At 40.7% G+C, this 25,960-nt stretch overlaps 3 protein-coding genes across 7 annotated transcripts; 2 read left to right on the top strand and 1 right to left on the bottom strand.

The window, feature by feature from the left end:
- Positions 1–2,313: 2,313 nt before the first annotated feature.
- cmpk2 (cytidine monophosphate (UMP-CMP) kinase 2, mitochondrial) lies at positions 2,314–6,176 on the bottom strand. The gene is made up of 5 exons (XM_085931492.1): positions 5,502–6,176; positions 4,604–4,724; positions 4,080–4,281; positions 3,765–3,998; positions 2,314–3,042 (listed from the first exon to the last, which is right to left on the bottom strand). Exons 1-5 carry the CDS (start codon positions 6,159–6,161, stop codon positions 2,922–2,924), a joined length of 1,338 nt encoding a protein of 445 aa, XP_085787618.1. The 5' UTR covers positions 6,162–6,176; the 3' UTR covers positions 2,314–2,921.
- A 380-nt stretch (positions 6,177–6,556) lies between these two features.
- Positions 6,557–9,280, top strand: rsad2 (radical S-adenosyl methionine domain containing 2). The gene is made up of 6 exons (XM_085931495.1): positions 6,557–7,070; positions 7,146–7,307; positions 8,067–8,296; positions 8,386–8,535; positions 8,685–8,717; positions 8,816–9,280. The coding sequence occupies exons 1-6, from the start codon at positions 6,764–6,766 to the stop codon at positions 8,978–8,980; spliced, it is 1,047 nt and encodes a 348-aa protein (XP_085787621.1). The 5' UTR covers positions 6,557–6,763; the 3' UTR covers positions 8,981–9,280.
- A 147-nt stretch (positions 9,281–9,427) lies between these two features.
- Positions 9,428–25,134, top strand: rnf144aa (ring finger protein 144aa). Of its 5 annotated transcripts, none has more exons than XM_085932401.1 (10): positions 9,428–9,558; positions 9,640–9,736; positions 9,941–10,017; positions 17,342–17,492; positions 17,713–17,817; positions 18,338–18,398; positions 19,167–19,383; positions 20,267–20,411; positions 20,678–20,767; positions 21,673–25,134. In XM_085932401.1, exons 4-10 carry the CDS (start codon positions 17,358–17,360, stop codon positions 21,802–21,804), a joined length of 885 nt encoding a protein of 294 aa, XP_085788527.1. In that variant the 5' UTR covers positions 9,428–9,558; positions 9,640–9,736; positions 9,941–10,017; positions 17,342–17,357; the 3' UTR covers positions 21,805–25,134. The 5 variants fall into 5 exon arrangements, with proteins under 5 accessions (XP_085788527.1, XP_085788524.1, XP_085788526.1 ...); XM_085932398.1 differs by having other exon boundaries at positions 9,640–9,741; XM_085932400.1 differs by having other exon boundaries at positions 9,467–9,531; positions 9,618–9,741.
- Positions 25,135–25,960: the final 826 nt, after the last annotated feature.

The raw sequence follows: 25,960 nt of genomic DNA, 5'->3' as shown, positions 1-25,960 counted from the left end.
ATGACAGGCGAGTGGTTTCAGTTGGTGTTGGAAAGTTATTTTCGGGGAGGGAAAAGCCTTTAAAGTGGAGACAGACTCGACAAATTTTGTCTTAAGCTTGCTAGTTATCACCGGAGCATCTAATACTTGACAAATATGAACAGTGAACACTCGATATTCACAAGGGATTGGGACCAAGACCTGCCAAGAATAGCACACATTTACAAATAATTGATATATATATATATATATATATATATATATATATATATATATATATATATATATATATATATATATATATATATATAGTATTTGACAACTTTGACTTTGTTCTCTTGCCTCATGCAGCGCTATTTTTTATTTATTTATTTATTTTATTTCCCCACCAATCGATTCAGGCTCAGCCAGCAGCCGCCATTGGCAGTGAGTGGCAGTGGGGTGTCTGCCATCCCCTGCTGTGTTCAGAGAATAAGAAGAAGTAGTAGCTTGAGTATGCTTGTAGCGTGTTAATGTTTGCAGCTATTGGGCTATGGGGAGGGAGGAGGGGGGTGATTGACCAGTGAAGTAGTTGGAATCAGACTTACCAAAAAATGAATCATGGGAGTGTTTGTGAACATGTGCTTGAATTGATCCAAAATATTTGCATTCAATAACGTGCAGATTCCAATCCTGATCCTTATGAGACATCTCATAATCATCATGTCTTTGCTAACTTTGATTCAATCAATTTTTGTTACGTGTCTTCTGTGTTCATCGCGCAGTGTGCAGGGCGATGCTTTTTGACATGGGTGGGCATTGGTGTCGGTGCCAAATCATATGCATGAATCTTCTTGCCATGCCGCTTCATGTGGCAGCCAAGTGAGGCCCGCTCGGGTTGTTTGCCAGGGAACCAGACGACTATTCAAACCCAAACGCACACACGTAGCGTATATGAAACACCTTGTGCGTGCCCGATCTATACCAACCCCCATGCATGCCTCCACTCTCGTTATTCCCCTGCACCCCTTCAGCTTCCATGCCCCACTCATTATTAATGATCTGAGGGACAGCTTTCATTTGATCTATTACTTAGGACGGGACGGCGGTTGCTGTGCTGCCACATCCCTGCTGGATCTTTAATTATTTCATGGAGGGCTTTCCTCCTCGCCGTCACACCCCGCTCTGTTGTGCAGATGAAATATTGAAGTTGAGGTGTGTAGTGCAAAGTAGCCCTGCACAGGGTGAGGTGTGTGTCAGTCTGCCGAGGTTGTGTGTGTTTTGTGTGTGGGAACGTAACGTCTAACCCCATACCCCTTCGACAGATTCTGCCATTTTGGACATAAATGTGGCCTCTGTTTTCTGTATGCATGACCTCATAGATGGGAAGCAGATATGCTGTGTATGTACAAGCGTGAGTTGTTTTCCTAAAACCTTAGCGAATACCCTAAAAATTCCAAAAAGCAAAACCCAGGATGTATACATGTATAAATAATCATTCCAGTGCATATGCAATGTATTTTGATTAAACTCTAGTCAAAGCCAATTATAGTACGGCAGTAATCATGTGATGCCGCTCACGTTCTGTTGCCAAGAATAACAAAACAGAGCAATATCCGACACGGAAATATGGTTGCTACTACTCACACACATTTACATTTGGGTATGATGTATGGTATAACGCTTAATTGCTTTAGTCTCCTACTTCATAAATTTAACCTCTCCTGAGAAAGAGGCTACTGTGTTAACAGCTATCAAAAACTCTGCATTCATTTTGCCTCACACAGCACATCCACTGTGTTGCCAGGCGGTTGGTGACTAATGAATTCAATAAACTCCACTGTGGTACCACATGCAGAGATGCATACTCAATAAACACCTTATTTTACTTCACGCGATTGAACGTGATAGTTACGTTTTTGCATCCGCAGCAGCGTAATTGCCGGAAGGAGTAATCCATGCGCTTATGTGGGGGAGCAGCCCAATGACATTGATATACAGCGCTCCATTAATTGCCATATGAATAGGGTCTGTGGTGGTTGGCATGCTGCTGATGCATCACGGTGAAAAAGATGGGTCACTCTGTCTTTTGGAGCCCCCGGCTTTCCCATGCTCATAATTACTAAAACCTCCAATTAATCTTCCCATCACATAGGCCAAATATGCACTTCCTCCCTATATAAATGACTTACAGTATGCACTCGCTAAATGGCCGTGCAAAGTGTATCTTTCATGTTGTGCACGCATGAGAACATCAAATATAAACATTATACTCTCACTGGTTGTGATGGAAGGTGTTACTGAGATCAAATACAAAAATGCTCTGATAGGCATTTATAAGTCAATAGAGTCAAATTTACCAGAGATAGGGCCTTTAATAACTGGTTTCTACAATGACTCATATACATTTCATAATACATCATTATCATTATATATTGTTGTCATATTTATGAATGAATTGCGTTATCCCCCACCTGCGCCACAATTTTGACCTGCTATTAGCTGTTCTAATGATTAGTCTACTTTGAATCACCCAAATTGTCAGGTGTGCTGGCCGCGTGAAAAATAAAACGCCCTTGAGTAGAAGAGGCTGTGAGTAAATGGCGCTCCACAGGGCCTGAAGGATACTTGGTGTGATTTCTGCGAGCTCACAACAGCAGTTAAATGCACTCTTTGGTTTAGGGATTGTGTGTGTGTGTGTGTGTGTGTGTGTGTGTGTGTGTGTGTGTGTGTGTGTGTGTGTGTGTGTGTGTGTGTGTGTGTGTGTGCGCGTGTGTGTGTGTCTTCGGATGAATATGTATCTCTGATTGGTTGACTGTGACTCCTCTGGCCCATTCCCTTATCTGTAGCATCGACACTCATTCTAATCTAGACCACTCTGCCATCTGCATCCCTTTTCTGGCACCCAGTGGTGACACGAGGTAGTGCATCCACTTGATGCACAGCAGAGACAAGAGAGCTGTTTACAAGTGGCATTTGGCCTTAATTAAAAGCAGCACTTGTTGGAGCACTTGCTCTGCAGAGGGGCTGGCGTCCACGCTGATGCACGTTGGACCACTGATCCTCTTGTAAGCCTCATCCACTCTGTAAATGCACACACAAACACACACACACACACGATTGCATTTTGTCAACAAGTTAAAATGCATTCAAAGTAAAGAGCGCTTTAAATCAATTGTGTACGCTGGCATAACTCTAAGTGAACCCCTCAGTGATGGTGAACGGAGAAGACAGTGATGAATGGTGTGGCACCCTTGAAATATATGAGAAAAGAAACACCACAGATGGCCCAGAGCACAGCCATTTTCCGAGACAAATGAGTCCTTGTGATAGTGATTGACCAAGTCTGTGCAATCTCTCGTCCGTTTTCTAATTGTGCTGGCCCAACATCTGGCTGTCCCATGTGGAAAGGCTATTATGTCAGGAGAAAAGATGAATGGAAGTAGCCATCGACCTGTCTGAGCAGCGACCTGCTGGTCTGGCCGTGACTGCTGAGTTTTGAGTTGCTTTAATGGAGCACAACGCTTTAACAACTTATCACCTGCACTTCCTCATCAGCTACCCTCCGCCCCGCTCTTCCTCTCTCACAAGAGTAATTGATTATTAAGTGTTTGATGGATTTGACGCACACTTGAAATAACCTGACAATGTTCTCTGTCTCTACACTGTTAGGTCAGCTCATACCAAAGGGTAAAATACTTAACATCCATTTTTGATGGATGTCTTCACGTTGCAAAGGTTTAAATATTTCAGCAACTATAAAAACAAACCGAACGTCAACATATACTTCATGAATATTTATTCACCTGAGTCGAAAGAGCTGGTTGAGATCCAGCTCATGCTCCTCTTTGGTCTCCCCTTGACCTCTGCCCTTCAGCCTCCTCTTCCTTTCTTCGGGGTCCAACGTAAGGAGGACAACCAGATTTGGTTGGGGAAGGTCATCGGGCCAGCGGTACAGCTCGGAGCCCTCTGCTGGGAGGTCAGACACTGGTCCGCTGACGGCTGTGGCAATGGCATAAGCGGCTGTGCTGTGCCAGAACCTGAAGACAAATATTGGTCAGACTTGGTCACACCTTATCTGCTCTGGTGTCTTTTGCTTCTCTCAGGTCGAAAGACTTTACCTGTCAAGGATGACGGGTGTCTTGGAGGCTTCCCGGTAAATTTCTTGTGCTGTGATGTAGTTGCCCAATGCATAAAAGGCCCTTCGAAGGATCGGGGGTTCCTGATCAAAGCGGGCCCTCAAGGGGGAGAGACACGGCGGAGGGGAACGCAAAAGAGTGGCCTTCAGCACATCCCTGAGAGACTCGCTCAATGTGGTTTTACCTGAGATAGGAAAAATCAGGGAGAGTAAATCTTAAAATTTGATCACAGAGCTGTTGAAATGTTGATGACCTAAAAAAAAAAAGTTCAGCTGCATCACAGGTTTTCATGAGGCTTGGCAAAGAGTATCGCATGAGTGAGTCATTCAATAAACCATTCTCCTAGCGACGTTCCTCCGCTGAGGTCATGATGATACACGATATTCCATTAGGCCTGAGCTCACTGGCGGATAATAGCTTCAGCAGACAGTGAGCGGCCATTGCTTTCACATAACATCTATACATCATGGCGCTCATGTCTTTATTTGTGGTCTAATGGCATTAACCTGTGGCATCCAGGCCTTCTAAGACAATAACAGGGAAGTCTGGTTTGCTTCTGGCCTCCACGTCACTGTCACACGGCAGCAGCTCCAGTACAGATGCAGCCTCCGGAATGATGTCAGCACACTGCAGGACAACCACAATCAATTTGCTGTTTTAAATGCTGTATAAACACAGCGATAAAAAGAGTTAAATAAAGAGCAGACCACCACAGAGGTCAGAAGTAAACTTGTAATTGTATACTGTAAACATATACAGTAGACAATCAAGCAGTCACGCTCAAATGTAATTTAGTCTTCAATGAAGTTAACATTCGTGTTTTTATGGAATGGAGGAAGTCAGAGTAATAAGAAACCCATGCAAGCATGGAGAGCAAAATACCAACCCCACAATGGAGGACCGTGGCCAAGATTTGAATCCAAAATTTCAATACTGCGAGGCAGTCGTGCAAAGCACTATTGCACAATGCTGTCCACTTAACAATTCAATTTTAACTACTATTTTGTACAATAAATGTTTTCAATTCAAATAAAAATGTGAACAATGTGCACTGTACATTCGAGCTTAATAAATATATAAATAATTTCAAATTTAAAAGCAATGCATAAAATACTCGGGTACTGGAGCATGAGAACATTTGGTTCCCCTAATTTGATATACCGCCTACCGCCACACTAGGGCGCCATATCTTCAAATTCGTAAATTCATCAAGTGCAGGCCACTTCATTAGGTCCACCCACTTGCATGGAATTCTCGTCCATTTTTTTAAACATCCATCCATCCTTTATACTCAATTAATCATTTTGATTATTATTGAAAGTTAACATTATTAGATACCTAATGCATGTGCGTCTAATGAAATATCCCGTAAATTTAAAATAACGTGACGTCAGCATTATTGACCTTTTCAAAAACTTCACGAGCAGCTTGGAAACTGTAGAAGACATCCGAGTTGATCAGGTTGAGTGTTGCTGGGTGGTACTGCGGCGGTTCAGATGGAACTATGTTGTGATTCTGTTCCTGATTCCATAAGGACTGAATCCATCGTGGAGCGTTTTTGTCATCCTCATGCACATATGAGCACACCAGTAAGGGGTGGTCAAGCTGCAGCCACTGACGTAAGAGTCGCTCCGTAGTGGCGGAGCTCTCAGGAGAAGCCGCTTGTAAGAAATAGCCACGGACGAGGGAGTCCCTGACACTAGGCTGGAACGAATACATCGGAGAAAAACGACATTCTGCAGGAAGATCTGTTAACAATTTGTCCTTGAGTTTCCAGTGAAACCTTGCGGTGTTGATTTTGTCTCCGTTGGAAACAAGCAAAGAATAACATCTGGCATCCTTTTGAACGTTACCAAACATGCGCTGCTGCACTTCTTTTGCTCCTTTTCCGGGTTGGTTGTCGTGGATTTTAAAGTAAACCGTCTCCCCGTCCAAATCCACGGAGAAAACACGCGAAGACCACTGAGAGAGAAGCGCCATGGTCCGCCTTGACATTGCTTGTGTTTCGATTTTCAAGCTGCAGAAGGGAAAACGAAAGTAAACAATGTTGTGGAAACGAAACATGTTTGCGCGTCGGTTACGCAATCGATGTCAGCTTTACAACATAACAACCGGACCAACGATAGTATTGTAAGATTATAGCTTCTATTCTGGCTGCTGAAGACTGAACAATATCTATTTTTTCCCCCTGAAAAATGACGAGTATGACATCATCACCTTTTAAGTCTTGACGTTTGAAGTGTGAGCTTTCTTCTAATGCAAGACGAGAATCACAAATTAAAATGAGGTCAATTCATATATACTGTTTAAATCTCATTTGAACATATTTGTGTTGTGTGTGAATACTGCATTCATAATAAAGATAAGCAGTAAAGAATATGGATGGAAGGACAATTGGCACATTTCAATATTGCAGAATTAGAAATAAATATCAAAGTAATTGTAATGCCTTTTACTGTTTTATCTAAGAACACTATTTAGATCTTGAGGTGAGTCATCATTGCTTTTAATAGGTTCCAGTCTTGAGCAGACATGCTTGTACACCCAGCCCAGCAGTAAGTTTCATTTTCATTGTTTGAAAACAGAAACTGCAGTCAGCTGATCTTCTTAGGCACTATTTAAGCAGCACGGCTGAGTCGAACATCACTGCACTGGAAAGCTTAGAAATGAATGTCTCCACAGTCTTTACAGGTCCTTTGCTGCTCGTGCAGCTCTGCATCTCGACAATCCTCTCCTTTTTTGCCAGTGTGTTGGACGGAGTTTTCTCCTGGACAGTGGGAACCTGCACAGGATCGAGCATCGACCCGGATGTCAACAAAGCTAGCCCAAATGCCGTGACTCCAACCAGCGTCAACTACCATTTTACACGCAAGTGTAACTACAAGTGTGGTTTTTGCTTCCATACGGCAAAAACATCCTTTGTGCTTCCTCTGGAGGAAGCCAAGAGGGGTCTCAAACTCCTGAAGGATTCCGGTAAGTAACGTGAAGTATTTGTTTGTGTCCCACTTGGCTGAGTTTAACTCGTTTATTGAAATCTCTCTTCTTCAGGTATGGAAAAGATCAACTTTTCTGGAGGAGAACCATTCCTGCATGAAAAGGGGGACTTTCTTGGAAAGTTAGTCCAATACTGCAAAGAAGACTTGGAACTTCCAAGTGTCAGCATCGTCAGCAATGGAAGCATGATCAAGGAACAATGGTTCCAGAAATATGGTAAATATGTATGCTTGCTTAGTTTCAGGTAGCATACCAGACATTCATTAGTAATTAGTTTTAGGCAAGTCGGTAATGAGTCAGAGCTCCAAAGACCATTAAAAGTTTCAAAAGGAACTCAATACCTTTCTTTTTAAGTGACATTATAACAAATTTTGGATATTACTTTTATTCTGTGTACGACTGTATCACTTTGAGATCTGTGCAGATATAAAGTGCAATAAAAATAAAATGTATAATAATGAATATATTATAATTATTATATAATTATATCATCCATCCATTATTATTATTATTGAATTAATAAGGAATTTTGAATTAAACGTGAATTAATAACACAAAAAATAGATAGCATGGAAAACAAAGTGATGAAAAATGTCATTTTCCATTACACTTGTTTTGTCCAAAGAGATGTGATACATTTCATAGTTCAGAGATAGTGTATCAAAAATTGTAGAACTTTTTGTTTTAGATGGCCTGGTACTTCTACTAATTTTCTTCAAACAGTCACTGTAGCATTTTTAGTTATTTTCATTTCGTACAGTACCCAATGTTTTGTCTAATTTAAAACTAATGTTTCTGTTAAAGTGTAACAGTGAGCAGTCCTGAGTTATCAAATATGCTTTCTCCCATGATAAAGAGCTACTAAATGCTTTTGACACATAATAAAAGGTAACTTATTAAAAAGTGTTATCTTCTGTTCCAGAGTTCACAGTTTATGTTCCGTGTCTCCCACTCCCCTCCTTACTTCCGTCATAGGCGATCATCTTGACATCCTGGCCATATCTTGTGACAGTTTTGATGAAGACACTAACCAGTTGATTGGCCGAACTCAAGGCAGAAAAAGCCATCTGAACAATCTCTACAAGATCCAGAAGTGGTGTCAGCAATATAAAGTGGCCTTCAAAATCAATTCAGTCATCAACACTTTCAATGTGGACGAGGACATGACAGAACACATCCTCCGTGCCAACCCAGTCCGATGGAAGGTACATACACTAATGTGGAATGTTGAGGACTGATTATTTCAGTGACCATATTGATTCTCAATGCAATATGTTTTTCTCCTGTCCTTCAGGTTTTCCAGTGTCTGCTGATTGATGGTGAGAATGCAGGAGAGGAAGCCCTGAGAGAAGCCGAGAGGTTCGTCATCAGCGACCAGCAGTTTCAGGAGTTTTTGGACAGACACAGCAGCATCTCATGCCTGGTTCCAGAGTCCAATGAGAAGGTACCATTGCATTGATTTCAGTAGGCATCAGCACAATAATTAATTAATTGACTGGAACAAATAGTGTGCTACCACATACATCCATAACCAATTGTTTACATCTTGTGGCTCACAAACAAAAACAAATGTTTATGGTTTTGTCTTTACAGATGAGGAATTCTTACTTGATCTTGGATGAATATGTAAGTGCTTTGTCATTAGCCACTTAGTATGTCTGATGACATCATTCACTGCTGACAGAATTCATTCAAATGCTTTTCCCTCACTTTCTCTCCCTCAGATGCGTTTCTTGGACTGTCGGGAGGGTCGAAAGGACCCATCCAAGTCCATCCTCGACGTTGGCGTGAGCGCGGCCATCAACTTTAGTGGATTTGATGAGAAAATGTTTCTAAAACGTGGAGGGAAATATGTGTGGAGTAAAGCTGATATGAAGCTGCAGTGGTGAAGTTTTACCACTCAACAATTGTATATAGAGTGAAAGCATATTAATTTTTTTCTTGTGGTTCCTAAATAATTTTATGTTTATCACTGTCTTAATTTTCCTGCTCTGCAAAAAAGTTTGACTTGTTATTTTCAAACCGTTGTGGAAAGATTAGTATTGTTAAGTGTTGATGCATATGCTTTGAAATGTTATTGACAGCAGATTTTCTCTAGTGTAGAGGGATAAAGATGATTATATAAATATTTTTTTACTTTAAGTGTGTTCGGAGTTCAGACTAAAAAGCAATAAAAGTGACAAGAAAAATGTTTGGTGTTTGAGTCGCACTCACATACGCACCCACTCATTATTGCTGCTGAACAAAACAAAACCACGTGACCATAAGAAGAGCGGAGGTGGTGCGATGGCTGCGTTAAACCTGCAGGGGGCGGTGTTGCTGGCTTAAAAACAAGCTGTCAAGGTTTTGCTGTCAGCGTCATCTAAGCAGCAAACAGGAAGCCTTTCCTGCACAGTACATCGACTATGGCGTCTCAGCAGTGGGCTCATTTCCTACCGAGGTTGGCAGCAGCAGGCGACGGACAGAAGTAAAAGCACCGCCTCCTCCCTTCGTTTCCTCCTTCCTTTTTTTTTTTTTAAACACTAGGACGGACGTTTGCATGTTGCAGACATTGGAGGACATTGCGCACTCTTGAGGGAACCGAAAGCCAAGCGCTGCTGCTGATCTTGTCTTCACAATCAAGCCTGGCTCGCAGGAGAAGCACTGTTAGGTGACATTTCTTACATACCTGCAAGGAGTGACTTATATATCAAAGCGATGTTTTGTTAGTTTGGAGCGGACTGTTTTGCGGTGCCGATGTTCGTCGACCGGGTGCACAAAGACCATGGATGGGCATCATCAGCCCGCCTGAAATAACCCTCCGTCTCACTTATTTGGTTGGACGCCTTTTTTTTCTAAATCCAATTCAGGAGGTCATCTTCACGTTCCCCTGCTACTCCTCCTGCTGAGGTTTCACCATCACGACGGCGTCATCCCAGGGAGCCAGGTAAAGTGTACAAGTGTGCCTCACGTAGAAACTGCATTGTTTTCATCTCCCACCCCTTTCATTTCAACAACAATGCAATCAGATCGTTTTAACAATATGCTGTATTTATTGCTCACCAGAGCCTCAGTTCTAATGTTTATTCTTACCCAGGAAAGGTCATGTAGTGGGCTGTCATTTCCATTTTTAATTACCATCTTGCCTAATAGACATCCCTTTGAAAAGCAGGCTTGGTAGTTTCACATTCCAGTGGCCTGGGATGTGTGTGCACATGACTACTGCCTCATCTTGTTGTGTTCAACCTCCTGTTTTTTTTTTTAAAGCGGCCTACATACATAATGATGTAATCTTAACAAATTCTTACAATGAAAGATACCCTGTGAATGATGAGGAGGGAAAGTGTGTGCTTTCTAAAATGTGTCATGTACTCAAGAAGACCAACAAAGCTCATCACAAATAAAAAAAATCTCTACTAACCATCACAAACATCTTCCCCCAAAATAGATGTCATGTCATACCAAAACTGACCTGTGGAAGGCGACATGGTGCCACATGGCATCCAAACAGCTAAAAATTTCAAAAAAGAAGAAAAAGCCAACTCTTTGGTTGGATGGTAACGAGATAATGTTTGTAAACTCTTCTCTTTGTAATTTTCAGGTTTTGGAATGTGAAAATTAAAGAGTAAAGTTATATAAAAACTTCCCACAACCAGTTGCTCCCCCGTGTGTCCTGAAAGAACGCAAGACATCAAATTTCTTATCGTTCCGTTTCACGTCACAGTTGCAGAGTCTGTCTTGACAGTAAATAGCAAGGGAAAGTTCAACAGTCATAAATTTCGAACGAACAATGTTGTTTTGCGAGAGACCACACCCCGCACCTTCATTGCTCAGGATAATCTTTTGGCTACAAAACAAGCCCTTGTAAGGTCACTCCCTAATTGATTATCATTCCAACAGTCATAACGTCTGTGGCATGGCCAAACTCCTTTTTACCATATGAGCAAAAGTCATGAACAGGTTTAACGATTTAATTTCAGGACCCAGACGTTTCCCCAAACAGATCTGTTGCAATATATTTTGGACAGCACCAAGAGGTCCACCCTAGTTGACTTGACATGTTATATAATCCTCCCTTTTTTATTCTATTGATTCTTTCTCTAGTTTCATGCTTTTAGCCATTTTCTATGGGCTTTCGACTGAAACGCACATTTCTGGGAAATCATGTTCAGACACGTGGCTCTATTGTAGAGAAAGAAGTTCTTAAAAGCTCCTCCGTGGGAATCGACAAATTTGATGCAAAAAAAAAAATCAAAAATAGACCACGCAAAACAGAAAACACCCAGCGGTGGCTATCGACCTACTCCCACAGGAAAGATGAGTTTACTTAGAATTGAAGAGGAGGAAGGTTGTGATGCTTGGAAAACTGGGCTACTGCATGCGAGTGCGAAAGATGACACATGGCAATAATACAAAATACATAGCTAAGGATGATTAAGGAGACACAATGTCGACATGACAAAAGAAGACAGTTTTTCAGTTTGAGCACGATTCTTGGTTGTTTTGTTATGACAAGATTGTTTCACCCAAAATAATGATAGATTGTTGTGATGTTTTTACTTGTTTTTATCCAGCATACTTCTTTCTATTAGTTACATCAATGAAATTCTACATTCCAAACATGCGCGAATAAATGTTGCAACTTCCAAGTGTAGGAACAGGCTCTATGCAGCATAACTTTTTTTTTTTTTTGTGGATCTTTTTGAGCTAATATCCATCTAACCATGATCGAGTTGAGGTCTGGTAGTAGAGGTATGATCGAAACGACTACTTGCTAAGATACTAGCTGAGTGTGTTATGATATACTGTGCATTTATTGCTACCATGCTGAACTGGAATTATTTCTAAAATAGTTTCTACAACAGGGAATAAAAAAAGAGAACGTTCTAAACATGTTTTGCCTTCCGCTTCCACTCCCTGTGCCAAAAACTCTTTCTCAAGTAATTTGGAACAAAATCACAGAGTTATTTCGGATGAGGAGATAAATATAAATATTTTGCTTTGGCCAAGTTCAGCTCAGTTCAGTTGCGTTTTGTGTTCCTCTCGACTGGGAATAAGCCAGCCCGTTGCTCTTACAATGTGTGCGTCTATCACCGAACTCTGCCGCCTACATTTGAGAAGAGAACAGAGGGCACCCAGACTTGGATGAGCGTCATTTGGCAATGAGTAACCACAGTAGAAATAAATGAGTCAAGTGGTGGGCATAAATCTGGGAGTGTCAGCGGGTAGGAGTTGATGCAACCCAGCACGAGTCGATACCACACAGGGTTAGGTCACTTCTTATCTAATAAATGTTATAAATTGTATTTATTACAATGTTGAACGGCTACAGTCAAATATTTGACGCTGGTGAATTTTTAATTAATTTGCACTGAGAACATGCATATGTCTTTCTCCTTTAAGACAAAATAGTTAGAGGAGAAGGGAGTGCTCTCTGCTAATCTCTAAAAATACTTTAAATTTAAGCATAAGAGACTTCAGAGCAAAGTTTTGGCCGGTCATCTTGATAACACGCTCACCTGTTGTTTTCCTCAGTGTGATTTCTTAACAGTCTTCTCTGCGGTATTTTTTAACCAGTACCAATTGTTAACCTATGCAAATCCATACTTGCACTTTGTAATTATAATTTATGGATGTCTCAAACACAAGAAAATCTTCAAATAATATCTGGATGCGCAATCATTTCAGTAGTGCGCACCCACACATCGCACAAACTATATTGAGTCATTTTTTTGCGTCATCTTGCAAATCATCAAACAAGGAAGAAAGCCTCCTTAGTGGAAGTAAAAATAGCTCTGCAATTTTGAGGAAGTGGGATCGCGAGTTTTCACTTTTTTGGTCAGCCGTAAAGACGTCAGCCTTTCACAGTCGCTTCCTCTCCTCTTTTCTATCCTTTGTATTTGTTAAAACAAAATGAGCAGGATGTGAGCACATTTCCTCCTGCAGTGGGAACACAATTGTAGATTTGCTTTACAATCAACCAGCTGACAAGCAATCACAATATTATTATGTTATATACTACATAGAAAATCAATTTAGGTGGTTCCAACTATTTGAAAGATGTTATATGTACAACACTGTGGTTGGAGCATTTTTTTTTCCCAAATGTAACAGGATTTTAATTACATAGACAAACAACACCAGTATGAAAATGCTCAACCTCATTTAGATACAGCTCTTTTAGTGTCTGAACAGTCCCACTAATATTGGGGATTAAACACAGTGTAATACCTGTCGCGAATTAAGGGATAATAGGGAGGACACAACCTACGAGGTGTTTGTAGAATGTCCCTTAATTCCTGTTAAGGCTTAAGACTTTAACCTCTCCCACTCAAAGAGCATTAATTCACTGGATTTAAAGATTTTCCATGTTTCTCAAAGAAAAAAAGAAAAAGAACTCGCTTTTCAGTAACCTCACAGATGTTTTTGGTTAAGACAATCTCTCTCACTCAAGGTTTGAAAATTACAAGACTACTGGCACTCTGGAGTAGTTAAGGCTCATATATGGCATTATTGTTTCCCACAAAAAATATGGAAGTTGAATAAAAGTAGTAATGTGACAAGGTGGTCAGGATCTTTGTGGAATTAAAAGGAAAAACAAAAATCAGAAATCAGTCAAGCATCTGTTATCTTTGTTGTTTCCTTTTAATTCTCTCGGGACATGTGATTTTTTGTTGTTGTTGCCACATTTTAATCAGATGGGCATTACTTAACATTGGCAAAATGTTAAGCAGAGATGATGGAAAAATAAAGGCTGTGGGTGGTTAATGATTGGGAATGGCTGTTGTAGTTATTTATAACACAGCCATAATTTCACACCACAGATACTAAATGCAACTCGGGGATCCATTTCAAGGTTGACCTTGACATCTTGCGATATTGCTATTTGCTTGCACAATATGTGATGGAAAGTGTAATTCAGGGGCAGGGAAAGGAGTTGTGTTACTACTTCTGCTACACTCTTCCCACAAGACATTAAGTGTGCTGTCGCAGTAAGAGAACAAAACTAAACATCAAAACAACATTAGCTCAGCAATTTAGCTTTCTCTTTGCAGACATGTGACACTGCTGTCTGTCTCATTACTTGGCATGCCAAAATCTGTCTGGGGTGGTTATATAACTCAGAAAGGGGGGCGCACAGACAAACAAGGGCCATCACCACTCTTGGCAAACCTCGTAGGTCTCTCCCGTCCACGTCAAGGGCAGAATGTGACTATCCGCGACTACTGTCACTTCCTTCAAGGCCTTGTCATCTTTCGCATCCAAAAATAAGGCTCGCTTGAGCGCTAAGTGCAGTACGATGTCGTGTGCACCCGCCCTACGTATGTAGGTTATGGCATTGGCCAAATCATCTGCCACTGCATTATGAATACTGCTAATTAATTTACATGCTAAAAATACTTACTGGGATATTGTTTTCCCCTTTTGCTCGATTGTGACAACAACACCTAGAGGTCAGTTGTCTTGAATATTAATTGTATAAAAACAGGACAAAGAAAACATACTTACTATTTGCCACTTGGAAATATATGTCATGGTCAGCCCCATTATCAGAATGTAAACAATGTCGGTCTTTTTTTGTTAAGTCTTGTGTAAACAATATTGCTCTTTTTTTAGGTCATTGACATTGTTGCAAATAAAACATTGAAGTTTTTCTAGGTCACTAGCATTAATACTTAACCTCAAAGTTCCAATTTAATAAAAAGTGTGTGTGTGTGTGTGTGTGTGTATTATAGAATCCTGGATTTATTAACTTCTAACTAATTAATTTCTTCAATATTTAAGTGTTATCTTCAAAAGAATGTGAAGTTTTTTTCCAATACCAGTGTTGTATCAAACAAATTAATGCTGCTTGGAACAGTTGTTATGCGTAGGTAGCAAGGCTGTACACTTTTATCAAGACCAGGCATGTCACGTTCGGGTCACAGGAATCTGGAATAAAATGCTAGTATATGAAATCTATTATCGGTTTTGAATGTAAACAAATATGATCCTTTTTTTTTTTTTTAAGTGATATACTGATGAATTAAAATGCGTCTTTGACTGCGTCTCACGCACTCTTCTTTGTTGACAAGTCTCGGTTCTGATCCATTCGTGACTTTCCGCCCCACTCTACCCACAAACTTTAATATTAGAACATGAAATAAATTACCAAGAATATATTTCTTTTCCACATTGCTCCCAAGAGAAATGATCACTCACTCCATCATGACTCATGTTATGCAATAGGGTGTCGTGCATTTGTGTGGCTTTTTTTAATGGCCGCTGAGCGAGAGTCACATGAATACCGCCCCAATCAGCTAAACGAGTGGATTCCCTTCAGACTGAATGAATGTTGAACCCGATTCATAGCATTGCAGACACTCGGATACTTGTGTTCAAATCCCTCGCAGTAGAATCATTCACAAATTTAATATTGGGACAAGTTCAGAACATTCCCTTAAAGCCAACAACAACAATCAATTAAAACGTGTTTCCCATAGCCAATCAAGGAAATGTAGTCAATTACCTATTCCTATTGTGTAAGACTCTGTGTGGAAATGTGCTTTGAAAATGCCAGAGATAATGGACCATCTCGTTAATAATGCAACATCCGAATTGCACTGCACCACCTTTTCTCTGTGAATCTAATTATTAGTCGTGTTCTTGTCTCGCTCACCTCCTCGGAATAGCCTTGCCTTTTTAAAATGTGCTCCTTTTTGTCTCTGATTTATATTATGGATATAAAAAAAGTTATCTTATTGGCACTGTTGCTGTTGAAATTGCCATTTATACACTAGTGAGATTTGTTAGAACAGCATTCAGTCCCACTCTCAAGTCATTTGTATTCAGGGTGCTGTTTAAAGAAGGCAATTAACCTTGTAACCTCTGCAGCCACATTAAATCATTTTGACACTTTTATGACTGATACTGTTTCACCCTTTAGAAGCTGACTGGCTCCACATTGCTCATTCGGTACTGTCTTGCTAAAATAGAAATATTTGCAAATGTGAAAAAGTGCAGTCAATCGGTTTGAAAGAATTTTGCAAATGATGTGCACTTGAACTCAAAATTTGTCTTGTGTTGCAAAGTAGATTTATTTTTTAAGAGCACAAACAATTTCCTTGTTTTACTACTTTTTACATTACAGTTGAATGTGAAGAGACTTCCTCTCTCTTGATTTATTTAGTAGTTTAATATTTTGTGCCATCCAAAATAATAATCCATCCACTATACCAAATTGTTATTCCCTAATTTTTCCTATTAGCATTGAAAATCATAATCCTAGTTGTTGTTTTTTATTTTGAAATCATGACATAATGTGTTTTCAAACCACAGAAGCCACTCACTCGATAACAAATTGCCGTTTAAGCTTCGGTTTACGAGTTCACTCTCTGCATAATGGAGAGTCGTTTCCGCTCAATGCTTTCCGGTTAATGTGATGGATGCTGAATAGATGGATGAATGCCCCGTGATATCAGTGAGTCAGACACGAGGTGCACTTCTGCCTATTGCTCCTTTCTTTTTTCCTTCTCCTCCCATGTCAGTTTGATTAAAATGATAAGATGGAGTAATGAAGGAAATCATATGAAACAAATTTGTTCCTGTGGTATATTTTAATGTCATCGGTTGAATCTTCGGTGGCCGGGTGTGGCATAAATGTGGTTTTCATATTACCATGTTTGGTACATGGCTGATAAACACATTTTACCCAAATCTTTATAAAGGATCAAATTTAGGAAGATTTTTTTTTAATGTTGGAGCACATGACATGAGCATTACACAGCTTTCAGCTAAAACAAACTATGTCTGAGTGTGTGTTTTACTCTCCTCCTCCTTGTCCATTCCTCCTCCACCTCCCTAATTCTCCTTCAGTCAGTTGCTAAGCAGCACGGCCAGAGCTTGATAGTGTTGACGTATGTGCGAGACCACTTCATGAAAAAAAGAAAGGAAAATGTGGCGTGGGTGCGCCTCAGATAGACGGAGAGAGTGAGCCGACGCTGGTGAAAATAACTCTTCTGACTCTGCTGGCATAGAGATGGATTGATGTGTAATGAATAAATGAACTTTTTTTTCATTTAGTATGGATGTTTACATGATTTTCAGCTGATTGGTGTCTGTATTTTATTTTTTATATATTTTTATATATATTTTTATTTTTTTATATTTTATATTCTATATTTTACTATTTTATTTTTAATGTCGCAAAGCCTCTATTGTAAAATATGACTTTCTTGGCTCCATTTTTTTTTTTGCACATGCTTATGTCTTTGTCTTTTTGTGTGTTAAAGCTCTGTGGCGGCGAAGATGACCGCAGCGCGGTACCGTCCCACATGGGATCTGGCCGTGGACCCCCTGGTCTCATGTAAGCTGTGCCTTGGAGAGTTTCCCCTGGAGCAGATGACCACCATCACACAGTGCCAATGTATCTTCTGTACACTGGTGAGCAGCAACCAGTCAATTAGAAGTGACCTTCTGTTCATGTTTTATAGTCTGAAGACTTGTTTTTTTGTTTGGCATCAGACCTTTTCAGGGTTGAGTCAAACTCATTGTCTGGTGTTTTCAGACTACTTGCTGTGATGATTTGTTTTGTTTTTGCACTCATTTATCTACCCTATGTGTCAGACTGTCTGACTGGTATTTTTTGGCTCTTTCCCCGCAGTGCCTGAAGCAGTACGTGGAACTATTAATTAAAGAAGGCCTTGAAACTGCAATTAGCTGTCCCGACTCCGCCTGTCCGAAAAGAGGGCACTTACAGGAAAATGAGGTATTGAAACAATCATTAAATTATGATGACCAATAAGACTACATGCCCTGAAGCTTGTCTGATGAGCAAATATTAAATTCATCCAACATGTCGCCTAATTTGATTTTGTATTTTCCAAAAACAAATGAAGTCATGTTGTAACAAGCCTCTGCCACATTTGCACATGAACTTGGATAGAATTACCACGGAAGAAGCAAAGTTGTGGCTTTACAAACTTTTGCTGCTCCTGTCTTCTATCATGTGGATGTCAATTGGAGAAAGAAACTTTGTTCTCTTCATCCTCCCGGCACTTTGATTCTCTTTGCCGAGCTCACACACTGATGTTGTTGTTAAGAGCATCAAACAGCTGCAGCTCATTCAAAACGCGCCAGCTTGGCTACCCCATTGCCGTTGCGTTGTTTGATATATTCAATTTGGCATCCCGTGTCTAATTGTATTTTTTTTTACAACGATAAATTTCAAGTGTGCTCAATTCATAAATCTAACAGAATATTATCTGTCCTTCTCTCTGACCTCGTAGATTGAGTGCATGGTGGCCACTGAAATGATGCAGAGATACAAGAAGCTTCAGTTTGAAAGAGGTGAGTCAATGCAGGAAAAAAAAAAAAGAAGCAAACAAAGATGTCACTATTTAGCATGAGTGCGCCTCAGCGGGGGGGCTACAGCAACAACCCTGTCTCACAGGCACGTGCATCCTCTGAGCTCCTTCTGTGCTCCTCCCTCAGCTACTGTATCGCACAGCAACACACAAAAGGCATGACGACAATTCAGGCTGGACACGTGTAGCTGCAATGAGTCGATCATTTACACACGCTGGACACGGTTGCCGGTGAAGTACGCACAGGCAGTTTCTGAGAAGATCTCAGCCGCATAAATCAGCACCGTTATCATGTGCTGTCTTCATATTATACAAATCATTGCTACCTAGAAAAGCAGTTATGCAATAAAAATAGTAACAGCTGCAAGGTCCAGATTTTGCAGGATAAAGGGTTTTGTTCTCACTGACTGCTTTAATTGCTCTTGTGCTAATGAGCACATTAGCTGAGCTCTCTTGCTGCCATAGAGAATAGTAACCAAGCAACACATTCACGCTTTTAGAGCACTCAACTTGCACCTTTTTCACCGCCTACACATCAGCACAAGTGTAAGTTGAACTTGGCTCTCACTATAAGAATACTGTATATGCATGAGAATTTAAAGTGGGCCAGTCAATGACCAGAGAACCACACAGGATGTCGAATGAAAGCCACTGTATAACTGATTTATGAAATGAAGTGTGAAATTATTTTTATGGCTGTTTTTAAAGGGCATTTGTCAATAATAGTGGCCTTTTCATTTTGTGGATTAAGAGGTGCTGTTGGATCCTTGTCGGACGTGGTGCCCTTCCTCGACCTGCCAGGCCGTGTGCCAACTAAAGGAGGCCGATTCACCGGCATTGCCCCAGTTGGTCCAGTGTGCCGTTTGCGCGCTTGAATTCTGTTCGACCTGCAAGGCCAACTGGCATCCAGGTCAGGCCTGCTCGGAGAACAACCTTCCCATCACTTCTTTCCTGCCGGGGGAGAACAGGTACCAATCATTTATTTTTAGTCACTTGCCCACATGCTTTGGTTTTGATAACAAACGGAAACATGTGATCTTTGCTTTGATTATTGTAAATGATGATCGCATTTTCCATTTGGAACAGAAAACAAACAGAACACAATGTCTCCTTTGATGACTAAAAGTTCGTCACGTCTTCGTAGTCTAGTTTTTGTTAACAAAAAAGACACTTCGCAAAGGAAAAAATAATATTTCTAGTCATCGCAAAGCATTCCTTCAAACCAAAATAAAAATTGCCTGCCCAACTGTACCAACGTGCCCCATCTTAAATTAATAAGGCTTAAAACAAGACGCTCAAACCAAAATGTGGTCTCAGCTTGGGCAAATTGCCCACTTTCAGCATGGAGGGGTTCCAAAAGAGGGCTGCCCCCGCACGTAGCTGACCCATTTCTCGATGATATCCTCTTACTGTGGAAAAAGTCATTAGGCCTGTTAGGCTTCCTCTACCGGAGGCCACAGTGAAGGCAGAGAGGATTAACAAGTCTACTCTTAGAACGACATTCGTCTGCGGCAAGTTAATTCTTTGCACACCTGACCTTTTATCGTGACTCTGAAGTTCAGCGTGAGGAGAAACTGATACCTTATCGAGCACGATTTGGATTACTGAGGAAGTTTCTCTAGTCTATTCAACAAATGTTGCGCGCACACATTGCCGATGACTCGTGAACCGCAAAAGAATGTTAAAAGCTGCCAGTCAGATAAAATGCTGAATTACATTTGTTCCAGAAACAACAGGACACAAAATCCCGTATTGCATTTTCAGCCAACAATTTCATTTGGATAGTTTTACTGTCTAGCAGAAAAAAACATTTGTCCAAAATGACATGATGACATGATTTGTGTCTTTCAGCTCTTTCTATAAGAACGAGGACGACGCCCCTATCAAGCGCTGTCCCAAATGCAAAGTGTACATCGAAAGGGACGAGGGCTGCGCGCAGATGATGTGCAAGAACTGCAAGCACGCCTTCTGCTGGTACTGTCTGGAATCCCTCGATGTGAGTTGGCCTTTGACCTCTCTTGATTCGGATTTGCTATTTCGCGGGACATGCAACTTGGAAAGCGAGTATAATAGTTTCATTGCATGTTTATGTCTCTGGAATCCATTGAGAGACTGGCTGATAAGGGAGCGTGCTGTACGAGAACATCAATCTGGGTCACATGGCTCCTATTTAGATAACATTATTTTTGCTTTGCACAACAGTTGCCCACACTTCTTGAAATCCAGTGTTAGCAATTTTATGTGTGGTTGTGTGTGTGACAGGATGACTTTCTCTTGATCCACTATGACAAAGGGCCTTGTCGAAACAAACTGGGCCACTCCAGGGCGTCTGTTATCTGGCACAGAACACAGGTGAGAAACGCTCCTCCCTTGACTCCTTGGACACCAAGTGGCTATGCACGTGCTCTCTCTCCATTTATATATCTCGCTCTCCCTCTCTGCCCACCAGAGTTGGTGCACACACGTGCAGTGTACGTTATCTTTAGAGCACAATAGAAGAAAAAGGACAGCTAGCTCTGTGTCCTGCCATCTCCATCCTAAGCCGATTATGTGCACCTTTTTACACATTTGCAAGGTTTACATAACAAAGATTCTGCTTTTGCTATCGCCTAGAAAATAAGGCAAGTTATGCAAAATAAAGCAGTTGAGAAGACACTCCCTTTTGTCCAGCCTTGTTCTGCTGTCGTTATTAACAAACACAGTGGCATCTGTTGCCCAGTGGGGCAGGCTGAGTCACACAATTACAGTTGAGCTGGTGGGGAGCAAGTTGCCGCATCACTTGTGTGCATGCGCACGTCTTTGTTCGGCTTGCCTCATTATACTCTCTCGGGTCTCCGTGTCCTCCTCGTCCTCCTCATACAGACAAAAGATGCACCAGCACAACCTCGCCACCCTGATAACGTCAATTGATATGGATGTTCTGGCCCTTTTGTTTTAGTTTGCTCTTTAAAAAGATTAGCGGTCCAGTAAAAAAATACTCTTAGTGATGAGGACACACGTGTCTGTTCTCTAAACGAGGAGCAATGGTTGTTGCATGTGACTGCGTGTCCATGCAGTGCCACTGTCTCTCCAAATTAGCTTGTGTCTGGCTCCCTCTTGTGGACATGTAACTGATTTGCTAATGTCATGTCTTGGCAGGTTTAATTTTAAAGTAAATCGTCATATTTTGCAAAATAATTATTTTTCAATCATTGTGAAACATAATTCATGAAAAGGAAATTTCCTTCTTAGCTTACAGTTTGCTTGTCTCTTTGCAGGTGGTGGGAATCTTCGCTGGCTTTGGCCTACTCCTGCTGGTCGCCTCCCCCTTCCTCCTCCTGGCCACGCCCATCATCCTATGCTGCAAGTGCAAGTGCAGTAAAGGCGACGACGACCCTTTGCCCACCTAAACACCGCCGCCAAGAACCGATGACGTGCTAAGCCCCTCAAAGGATGGCCCATCTTCATTTTGACCCCGCCTCCTTCTGTTCACGCTGTTTTTGTTTTCCTCCTCCCACCAGCTTTGAGTGCTTCATTTTTATGGGGCTGAGCCTGCACGAAGCCCAGGCTGCTTTGGGATCCATCGCTCTGCATGGTAGATAAGCGAGTTGACAGTGTGTCCCTGAAGAGAGGAGCGCAGGGTCAAAGAACCCCTCATGGGTCAAACTTGCCAAAAAATGGTCATTAGGGGGAGCAAGTCGGCGCTTTTGCCTTCAGTGAAATACCACAAACATTACGAGAGTGTTTCTCTTGAACGGACAATGAACTGTTGTTGTCTTATTGTACGTACTCAACAACCCCCCCATCCGCCTCTCACCACATCACCTGATATAGCTCTCCAGGTTCGGTCCAGTAGCATTAGAAAGGCGCACCACGCATGTTCGGTGTTCACTCAACTTGGACACATCAGCGTGAATTGTTCGTTACGTTGATGGTTGCCGTAGCGACTACCACCACGTCCCCCCTTCAATGATGTCATGACCTCACGCTTTTGAATAGAACCAAGTCGTGTCTGCTGTATGTCTTGTGTATTTTTAAGAGTTTCCAAACCTTTAAAAAAAAAAAACGTCAAAGGGGGTCGCCGCTCCATTGTGCACATTCGTTATCGTAGAGCGGCTCTCTCCTTTTTGAAATTCAGTGCCGACTTAAAAGCCAATCGGGAGGACTTTCTTTTTTTTTTTTTTAATCGGTGTTTCTCTCCTTTAATACTTCGACACCCCTAAGTGGTGGTTTAGCCAAAACTGAAACAGATAGCCTTAGGATTGAAAATAGCCAAAAGCAGCCATCCCCCCATGTGGTAAATCCAAATATTCTGTATAATCCCAGGGAAAATGTGTACAAAGACCTTTCAAAGTGGCCGTCGAGCTCTGTGTTCTGATGATTCTATGATGTCATTCATGTGTCACTTTGTTAATAGCCATACTTGTTGGGGTTGAGGGATCAAATTCTGTCTTACCTATAGGCCCATCATTTCTAAAATCATGACATCCATTCAACCCTCACAGCACGCAATCAGATCTCCCGCTCATGGAGATTTAAAAGCCCAAACTTGCATATATGTTAGTGGTCCTGAGTGTTTTTGTCTTGTTGATAGCAACAAGCACCCACCTCCCCAAAGGGGAGCTACAGAAGAGCCTGTACAGTTGATCAAAACGAATGTACCATTTTAGGGCAGCTTGATCTAAAGCTGCTTTGCTATATCACTTTATCTATGCAAGTTTGAACATCCCGCCCCTCTCATTTTAATGTGTGCTGATTGGTCTACAAAAAGTACAAAACTACTACGTTAAAATGTCTCTATACATTTTGCACATCATTTATTTGCAGGGAGTTCATTTGAATTCTTGTATCCAGGGTAAAAAAAAAAAAAAAAAAAAGTTATGATTTGATAGTTTGACATACCGCAAACTGCTTCCAGAGCAGACATGACATCTGGAAAGGTTAAGTGGAATCGTCTAACACTTTAATTTGACCCAAAATCAATTTGCGAGGGGAGGGCAGGCACGATCTGATGTCTGCTGTCATGGAACAACATTAATACAAATCTAAACCTCCCACGAGTAGAAAATACGGTATGGATGTTTCGTATCAGCTTTTCTCTGCTGTAGCCGAAGTCATCATTCATCGATATAGTTTGTCATTATTTTAATCCCAGAAAAGTGACCCAATCCATTCAAATAAGGAATCTTAGTGATTTTAAAGGTTTTGTGTTGATCCACCATCACTTTTATATCTTGTTAACCAACTAGCAGATGATCATCAACAAACTTTCAGGAATTCTTTCAAGCAAACTTCAGAACTGGACTAATTTTGGATGATGCTCCAATATTTTTAAGATAATTTGATCATATAGAAGTACTGCTCAGGGCAAAACCCTCCTGGTCCATTGCTTTTGAATTATACAAGATGACGAAATTGTGATCACTTTGCTGGGACTCCACACATACCTATGCCCTCCACCCACCGCCATATTTTATCTCTGATTTTACAAATTTTTATCCTCCTATATTCCCACTGTTGCATTCCGGTGGAATTCATGTAGCATTTAGTTTTCAATATGTCTTACATTACCAAGCAAAAAGCAGGCCACGTGTTCTATGATAGTCAGTAGCTTTTTGAAGCTAACAAGTAGCTCAAACATCTGCAGCTCCCTCTTGATGTATTGTTCATAATATTAGTCGCCTTAAGTTTGTGTAGCCCTTTTTACTACAGTGTAAGCATGACACTATACCACATTTGGTAAAAACATTTTTTCAACCTGAAAGTGATTTGATTCTTCTTTTTTTTTTTTTTTTTTTTTTTATATTGTTTGTTTTTATTTTCATGACAATCGTGCCAAGCAGATTTGCTATAAAGAAGGGCAAAGTTGTCTACTGTATTTGTAATGTGATACCAGTTTTTACAGGGTGGAACTATCTTAATGCTTCTTTAATGTGAGTGCTGCACTGTATTCGGGGTTAAGTTGTTCATAAGGAGGTGTCATTTGATTTTGTAGTTCTGGTGACTGATGTGTTTACTGGCGATAGCTTTCAAAAGATTAATTGCTTGTAGTTTTGTTTATTTAGGCTTCGGGCTGGTGATGAATAAACAAATACAAGAATGTCACATTTACATGGTGAGTATAAGCACCATTGAGATCAAAATAAAATTCTGGCCATTTCCTTTGACATTGTTTATTATTCTTTCAAAATAGTTTGCACAGTTCTACAATTGAATATGCAACAGAAATTAAAAGATGGGCCAAATTCCACAATCACATTGCATTATGCCAATCAGGACTTCTGTAAAGCTTACTACTTCTTAAACATCAGCACAGGTGTTAAGTAAGGGCTTGCTTCTAAATGTCTGAATGGAAAGCAAAAAAATTACAATGAGCGTTTGATGCCCAGTTTGTATTTGAATGACCCGTCCTAAGATAAAGCTGCATGATTTCTATTGGCCGTCTGATTAAAGCTTTGCTTTAGCCTCCCATTGGTCATCTTATGTTAAAAAAAATGGCCATGTTTTGTGCATTTTGAGGAGTCTATCTTCACCACCTAGTTCAGCTCCGCCTGACTTGTATTTGTTTTATATAAACACAATACTTGCATTTGTTTGTTCATTGTTTGAATTAGATAAAAATAATAATAACCTGGTTGCCAAAAAAAGATGACATTTGTATCAGTTCTGTAAGTCTTAGGTTCAGTATATCAACAGTTCCACTAACACTGTGATACCAGATATTAAATGTTTTTTTGTGATTCTCTTCTCTTCATTCTTTCAAATTAACCGTCCGTCATATTGGAGACGCCTTGACAGTCGGATTTGGCGCCCTCCTGTGGTTCAACGCAGTTTGCATGGAGGCATTGAATGTTTGCACCACATTTACTTCTTCCTGCTTATAATAATCCTAACACTTTCCAAACATATATTTATTTTAATGCAAACATATGTGGTCAACATTTTGGAAAAATAACAGGCTTGTTTCTAAAGTTAGGCAATATAAATAATGTAGAGCAATTCATAATATACATCCATTTTTACTGCCTATAATTAGCCTCATCATACTAAAAATAATAAGTTAGAGATCAAGAGAAAAATATGATTTTTATGGTTGATCAATTGAATCCAGTTTTTTTTCTGGTTATGATCAAAAGCTACCACTAGAGGGCATACATGACTTTGACCACGATTTTTCCCTAATAAAGTGGCCTGTTATTAGGAACACCTGAAAATGGCGGTGTACCTAATGGAGTACTGAGTGACGTCACAAATCAAACAGCCAATCAGAAAGTGGGGGTGAGGGCGGGTGTGGCACTTTTCACTTTCACTTAAACTTTTTCCCTAATGAAGTGATTAGGTACACCTGTGTCAGTATGACGTCACAGCTCAACCAGCCAATCAGAAAGTGGGGGGTTGTTTGGGTGTGGCACTTTTCACTTTCTGTTAACTTTGACCATGATTTTTCCCTAATGAAGTGGCCTGTTATCAGGAACACCTGAAAATGGCGGTGTACCTAATGGAGTGTCCAAGTGACGTCACAGATCAAACAGCCAATCAGAAAGTGGGGGTGAGGGCGGGTGTGGC

This window comes from Syngnathus leptorhynchus, chromosome 15 (assembly GCF_054491065.1).
Source record: "Syngnathus leptorhynchus isolate UIUO chromosome 15, UIUO_Slep, whole genome shotgun sequence".
NCBI lineage: Eukaryota > Metazoa > Chordata > Actinopteri > Syngnathiformes > Syngnathidae > Syngnathus > Syngnathus leptorhynchus.
The sequence above is the reverse complement of the archived record's forward strand: the minus strand, read 5'-3'. Positions and strand labels throughout refer to the sequence as shown.

What these genes read in the sequence shown, in the direction of transcription:
- cmpk2 (XM_085931492.1), bottom strand. Translation starts at nt 6,161, where the DNA reads ATGTTTCGTTTCCACAACATTGTTTACTTTCGTTTTCCCTTCTGCAGC. An exon ending in AGAAGGCCTGGATGCCACAG is followed by an intron (nt 4,282 to 4,603) that starts GTTAATGCCATT and finishes TTCCTATCTCAG; the next exon opens with GTAAAACCACATTGAGCGAG. An exon ending in ACACCCGTCATCCTTGACAG is followed by an intron (nt 3,999 to 4,079) that starts GTAAAGTCTTTC and finishes ATTTGTCTTCAG; the next exon opens with GTTCTGGCACAGCACAGCCG.
- rsad2 (XM_085931495.1), top strand. Translation starts at nt 6,764, where the DNA reads ATGAATGTCTCCACAGTCTTTACAGGTCCTTTGCTGCTCGTGCAGCTC. An exon ending in CAAACTCCTGAAGGATTCCG is followed by an intron (nt 7,071 to 7,145) that starts GTAAGTAACGTG and finishes TCTCTTCTTCAG; the next exon opens with GTATGGAAAAGATCAACTTT. An exon ending in ACTTGATCTTGGATGAATAT is followed by an intron (nt 8,718 to 8,815) that starts GTAAGTGCTTTG and finishes TCTCTCCCTCAG; the next exon opens with ATGCGTTTCTTGGACTGTCG.
- rnf144aa (XM_085932401.1), top strand. Translation starts at nt 17,358, where the DNA reads ATGACCGCAGCGCGGTACCGTCCCACATGGGATCTGGCCGTGGACCCC. An exon ending in AATGTATCTTCTGTACACTG is followed by an intron (nt 17,493 to 17,712) that starts GTGAGCAGCAAC and finishes CTTTCCCCGCAG; the next exon opens with TGCCTGAAGCAGTACGTGGA. An exon ending in TTATCTGGCACAGAACACAG is followed by an intron (nt 20,768 to 21,672) that starts GTGAGAAACGCT and finishes GTCTCTTTGCAG; the next exon opens with GTGGTGGGAATCTTCGCTGG.